This window comes from Symphodus melops (assembly GCF_947650265.1).
Source record: "Symphodus melops genome assembly, chromosome: 1".
NCBI lineage: Eukaryota > Metazoa > Chordata > Actinopteri > Labriformes > Labridae > Symphodus > Symphodus melops.
In genome coordinates, this window is record NC_136691.1 from 36,769,207 (window position 1) to 36,775,926 (window position 6,720).

General features: G+C 43.4%; 1 protein-coding gene across 1 annotated transcript; it reads left to right on the forward strand.

Annotated features, from left to right (window-relative positions):
* The first annotated feature begins 286 nt into the window (after window positions 1–286).
* Window positions 287–6,213, forward strand: asb6 (ankyrin repeat and SOCS box containing 6). Its single transcript, XM_079355484.1, has 7 exons — window positions 287–304; window positions 863–994; window positions 1,187–1,368; window positions 2,789–2,895; window positions 3,474–3,582; window positions 3,689–3,775; window positions 5,016–6,213. The coding sequence occupies exons 2-7, from the start codon at window positions 885–887 to the stop codon at window positions 5,735–5,737; spliced, it is 1,317 nt and encodes a 438-aa protein (XP_079211610.1). The 5' UTR covers window positions 287–304; window positions 863–884; the 3' UTR covers window positions 5,738–6,213.
* Window positions 6,214–6,720: the final 507 nt, after the last annotated feature.

Genomic DNA, 6,720 nt, shown 5'->3' on the forward strand with positions numbered 1-6,720 from the left:
TAGAAAATTGACAGACTATTAAGAACAATCCATAAATGCAAACACACATTCATTATCACTGCATGTTTTATTCTATTTGTGTAAAGATAATCTCAAGACAATCGTTTTATTTTTTTTAATTTATAGATTTTAAAGAAAACATTCTCACAAACGTAATTTATAAATAAACTGTACTTCTTTGTGTGATTCAAACATACATATGTAGACTGTGAATAATAAGAGTACTTAACGGAGGGGGAACCTTTGTTTCATCTATGTTTTAAACCGGAAGGAAAACACCACGGGACTGAAATCGGCCATGGTGGTAAGGGCTTCCTCTGTTGATCGTGACGGTGTGTGTGTACGTTTTCATGAAGATTTTATCAAAACACCTTTTAATTCATTATTTGGTAGGTGACAAGTTAATCATTTAGCTAAACGAAGTGTGTGTGTGATGTGTAGCTCCTTCGCTAGCAAACGACAAACGAGCAGTGTGACGATAAATACTGCTGTAATATTGATTAAAAACTGTGCTAAGAAATAAAGTTAAACCTGAAGAGTGTGAGCTGAAACACCACTTATATATTCTCTGAAGCGTTTTAAACATTACAGAGGATTTAATTAAAACATTAGAGAGGACGTAATGAGCTGGAGTTAAGAGATAACCAGAACTCTCACAGAGACACACCCTGCTGATAACTGTGTGTGTGTGTGTGTTTGTGGTGTGTGTGTGTTTGTGGTGTTTGTGTGTGTGTTTGTGTGTGTTTGTGGTGTGTGTGTGTGTGTGTGTTTGTGGTGTGTGTGTGTGTTTGTGATGTGTGTGTGTGTGTGTGTGTGTTTGTGGTGTGTGTGTGTGTGTGTGTGTGTGTGTGTGTGTTACCAGGCGTTGAGTGAGCTGTGGAGCCATGCCTTTCCTTCACGGGTTTCGACGCATCATTTATGAGTACCAGCCGCTGGTGGACGCTGTGATGTGTGTTTTCGGACTGGAGGAAGGTGGTGGTGCTCACGTGGACAGGTAACAGATGTTGAGCTGTGCAGCAAAAACAATGACTGATAAGAACGAAAGTGGCTTCCTCACGTTTGAGTCGTAACAAATATAGGGCTGCTTATACACAAACGATTACATTAAACCCTCTTCCAGTATTTGCTAGGAGGTGACACACTGAGACTTGTGTACAGTGCTTGATGAGTCTGCTCTTGCACTCAGGGGCCGGAGCCTTGATGAAGAGGCTGGTCTTCGTAAGTCATTAGCAGAGCTTTTGGATCGGGAGTCCCAGTCAGAAGTGTTCCTGGAAGGCATCAGCTACGCCCTGTTCAAGGTGGCAGAACGAGGACTTGTGTACGCAGCTGAAATCCTCCTGCAGTACGGAGCTGATCTAAACTTTGAAGGTGAGAAATCGGAACGAGGTGTACCTCTGCTTGTTCCTCTGGCTATTTCACTTCTTCTGACTTGTCTTAAAATGCAGTATGCATAAATGTGGCATAGGTATTAGTCTGCAAAGGATTGTTTGTTTATTCCCTTTCTTGCCAATTTAAGCTATTCTAGTTACCTCAAACAAACAATGTCCTTCGCAAATGAAGTCCAGCCCATTCCCTAACATGTGTTGGCCTTCATTTGAATACTCTAATTAATGGATTCATTTAGTCACACTTATCTCATTTTTTTTCTGACGGCATATTCTTACAGAATAATCTTTGAAAGCCAGATGCCCATTTAAAGTCTTCAAACCTGCAAAAAGTTTCTGAATTCAAAGGATTGTTTGTGTCGATCAGGAACGAACCCTATGAATCCACTTAGCTCCACTTTCAATGTGCGACGGCAGGTCTCGGCAATAATTCCACCGCTTTGTCGTGAATGCATCGGAACATCTAAAGACAAATTGTACATTTAAAAATGAGCAGAGCTGCCGCCATCTGTTTTTATATATTCTGACTATAATGAAAATACATCTCTCTTCTGTAAATTGTTATGGAAGGTGCAGGAAGCCCGACTGCTGAGATGAAATCTGCCGGGGCTCATCCAAACTTATCTGGGGTGACCTCTTGTGCTCTTAAAAAAAAAATCTCTCTCCCCAGGGACATAATTAGAGCATCCTGGCAGAGGTTGCTTCATTCATCTTTCTCTTTTTCTCTCTCTCTTTTTTTTTTTTTTTTTTTAAACGCCTCTCTCCAGAAAGTTCTCACTGACGAATGTTTCCATATAGCTTAGAAAACGTTCAAGTTCCGCTCTTCACTCTGATGTAGGTATTTGCCATCTTTGGTGTTTGTGTTAGGAACCTACGAGCTTGTGCAAAGTGTCACAGGCTCGGCTCGTACGTTTGAGCAGATGTACTTATGATAGATGGTAATCCTGTAAACTTACTTACTTACTAACTCACTAGCAGTCAGGGTCTAATAGCAAACCTCAGTCAGATACAGTTCTCTTACATGTGAAACAAAGAGTTTAGTGTCCTCTTTGTGCCAGGGCTTAACGGAGTGTGTCTCACTGCAGCTTGAAGAAACATACTGGTGCTGTATTTGAAACCCTCGTTAAAGACACGTCAACATGTGTTGTCACTGAAAAGGTGTGTGCGGTGTTACAGCTTTGAACGTGTGTGTTGCAGCGAGACTATGTTTGCCTGCCTTCTTTTTACTGGCTTTTCCTTTCTGCGTGTCATAAATGTCTTAAAAGCGTCTCTGTGGGTGAACACGTTTTCTCATTTTGGTTGTTTTCCTCAAGATGCTGTGCCTCCTGGGTTTGGCCATCATGTAGCTGTTTACAGAAGAAAATATCATCAGCTGTCTTTCTCATGTGTTTCTTCTCGGGCAGACCCGGTGTCTTACTACAACCCGTTACATGTCGCAGTTTTGAGGAACAGGCCGAGCGTGGTGAGGCTGCTTGTTGGACACGGAGCCGACATTGAAAAGCGAGACCGGGTGAGACAATTGTCCGAATGTTATATTGTCCTGTCTTCACTCATGATATCACCTCTGTTTACTCACCGTGTGAACCTATCATTGTGAGTGTCAGATAGCAGCAGATCATCATCTGATAGATAATGCACGCCTTCGGGAACAGATGCACATTTTTTTGTAGTTCTGGCGAAGCCAAGTCAAGTCAGACTTCCTTTTTTTCTGTGCAGCTTAAACTGTCCTTTTTTTGTCTCTCTCTCTCTCTCTCTCTCTTTCCGTAACATCCCGGAGTAGCGCCTGTTCATCTGTTGACTCTCGGTTCAACTGTAGAACATAAGTATCACAGCGGCTTCCCTCAGGCTTAGCTCAGCATTATCTCCGTCCCAAAAAGAAACGCATTGTGTGATAAACAGGAAATGAGTTTGTTAAAAACAACAACCCGCTCAAGACGTCTATACGGCTCGAGCTCGGACTACAAATGTAAAACAATGGAAACCAGGACACTCCCCATGTTGACAATCCAGACCACCATCATAGAATCTGTAAATAGAGATTACGGATAACTCATCATTTCACCTGACTGATGCATGTCTAACTTTTAGATCCATGAGAGCAGTCCTTTGGATCTTGCCGGTGAGGAATCAGAAAGGCTCCCCTGCCTACTCACCCTGCTGGATCTGGGAGCTGACGTGAATGCAAGAGACAAACATGGTAACATTTGAATAAATAAATAAATCTTCCTTTTTAAAAAAAAAAAAAAATCACATTTATTTGTTTATTGAGGAAACTTGTGCCTTTGGTGTTTTCCCCCTTTAAGGAAAAACCCCTTTACTCCACGCCTTGGCGAGCAGCGATGGACTCACCGTGCACAACACAGAGAACATCCGACATCTGCTCGAGAGAGGTACCGTCTGTATTCACTTCATCCTCTGGTCATATATTGATTACATACCCACTCAGAGAGTAGTGGAGAGACCAATTTCAGTTCCTCAAGATAAACCACTTGTCCTTAAGAATCCCAAACACAAACTGCCTGCGTTGGCATTAAAAGACTAAATGAAAGCAGACACAAAGGACCGGAGAAACAGAGAGTGCATTAAGCCCATCTGGATTTTTAAAAAAAAGCAAATGAAGTTGCTTTTTATTGAGTGGATAAAGAATGATGTCTGTCCATCTCAGAAGGGGAGTTTACACAATCAACAAGGAGAGATACATTTGGTGGCCATGTTTCGGTCTACCATAGGTTTATATCTTACTGTATCATAAAGGCATTCATAACCTTTTTTTATGAATGTCGCTCCTTATTGGGTTCTTATGGGGGGAAAAAAAGCTTTTCTATTTATTTGAATTATCTGGCCAAACCACTGTTTGTGAACTCTTGAATTGTAGAATTAGAAACTCACACACACACCACTGGGGGGCGCCACTTTAGCTCAATTGGCAGAGCAAGCGCCCCAAGTGCAGAGGAGCCTCACTGTCTTCTACCAATACTTGTCGTCTTTCTTTGATCCGCCAAAGAATTAATTAGTCATAAAATCTTTATTCATGACAGTCTTTGTTATACAGAGCACTAAAATGCTTGTTAAAAGAGTTGCCTCATGTGGGTCCGGAGAAGTTTTGTCAAACTTTAGAAAATAGCCCCTGATGATGTCATGGTGATGTCATTGGTGGGGTGTCTTGATGTTGAGTCCTGTGGTCATGAAGCAGAAGCACACACGTAACCAGCCACAGAGTGTGGAATGAAAGATGCTCTAAAAGTCTAATCATTTCAAAAAAATGAAGATCCAGGATTTGTACAGCTTTGCTCATAACTCAAACCCAGGATATATATATATATATATATTTTTTTTTTTTTTTTAAATTTATTTATTTATTTTTTTAAATCTGCCACTTCCTAACCTCTATGGGATTAAAATGCATGCGTGGGAGAGAACAGGCTTGTGTGTATACTTCTATCTATCTTATCAGTTCACAGCACCAAAGACGCCTGTTCTAGTGATGGAATAAGATTCAATCAATCTTTATTTGTATAGCGTCAATTCATAACAGGCGTTATCTCGAGACACTTTACAAAAAGCAGGTAAAGGACCTTACTTATTGCTTCAGCGAGTGTTTTTGATCCCTCCATGCCGTCTTCCCTGCAGGTGCGGATGTAAATGCTTCGACCGTCGACGGTGAAACAGTCAAGTCCTCGTTGGTGTTCCTCGTGAAGGAGGCTCTGGAGGCCAGTGTGGAGGATGCCGCTGAGATTGGTAAATTCTGCTTGAAAGCCACGCGGCTGCTGTTGGCTCACGGCCTGGACCCCAGCGGCTGTATGAACGAGGACGGCGAGCCCTCACTGACGCAGACCAGCCTGGAGCACTTTGACCTGTTCTTCCCTCTGGCTGTGCTCTTGATCCAAAGCGGAGCTTCTCTGGTTTGCTCCTGTCACGGCGACTCCTGTTGGTCCGGTTACAACCTCCTTTTGCAGCGGCTCCACACATCCCTGCAGCAGTGCTCGGATCAAAGTCAGGCCTCCGAGCTCCTGGAGCAGGCCGAGCTGTTACTCGACTTAGCGACGGTCGACGTTCCGCGGCTGCAACTGCCTCCGCAGCTGGAGCTCCCCGCATCTAGTCAGGACCCCCATCCCTACACTCAGGCTCTGGTGGACCTGCATAACCGCACTGCACAGCGTGTCTCCAACCCTCCTGCTCTGCGGTGTCTCTGTAGGGCGTTTCTAAGGAGCCACCTTCAGCCTTGGCCCCTTGAAGACCGAGTGCAACTTTTACCGTTACCGGACAGAATGAAGGACTTTCTTCTTCCTGAGAACTTGTATACCCCAAAGCCTGGCTGGGAACGCTTCAAGCCCCAACAAACCCAGCAATGAGCATGCCAGTTTTTGCTCCACTTAAAATGTTCATTTAAAAAAAAAAAAAAAAAACTAAAAAGGCCTCAAATAGACAGAAACAGATGCCTGAGCGTTTGTCGTCACATTAACAAACCATTGAGGCCTTTGTTAGATTTGTATCGTGCACAGTCTGTGCCAAATGAGCCAACGTGCGAGTGTTTACAGACTGAACTGTGTCGATGACGCTTCTGCTGTACCTTAGGACTGAACCGTACAAGTGTGTGACGAAAAGTGCAATTCAAAATGAAATCCACCAGATGGCAGTGTTGCTCCTGTGTGTCAAAAAGGCCCCTCAGACGTCAGGGTCAAAGATGTGCAGCCTGTTACGGCTGCTCCAGCACATGAAGACAGCATCTATATTTGATCTCCTCTACATGATGCTGGTGTACTGTTGAAGTTGTGCATCTTCTCTCTTACAATGAAGGGTGGACGATTAAAAGTGCCGTGTGTCTCAACATCAACGTCTCCTGACAGCCTGTTGTTTTTTCCTGTTCATGTTCATTATTTAACGTTTGTCATCATACCACTGCTTTTTGTCTGTCCAGGTAGTGGCAGTGCTGCGCTGAAATAGTCCCCTAAATAAACTCTCCGATGACCTGTGGTGGAGAAATAAACGGCGCGATATATTTGTCTCCCTGCAACAAACATTAGCGGCAGAATTGCTAAATTCAAGAAGCAGAGATTTAAAGCAACAACGCGACAAAGATTGTGCTTGTAGATGCTTTTTTTTTGTGTGTGTGTCGTGGTTGAGCAGTGGCTTAATGTGGCTGCAGGAGCTGCTGGTGTGGAAAGTTTTCCCAAGCATTCTTAATGCCTATGTTTAAATTCAGATGAATTTAGGGGCCCCTTCCCTTTTGATTTTTTTAAAGCTCCCTCACTTGCACGCAACCCACTTTGCACATCCCCTCCATGGTTAGACACGAGAGCGCCTCAGAGATAGGCTACATACTATGATAGGAAGG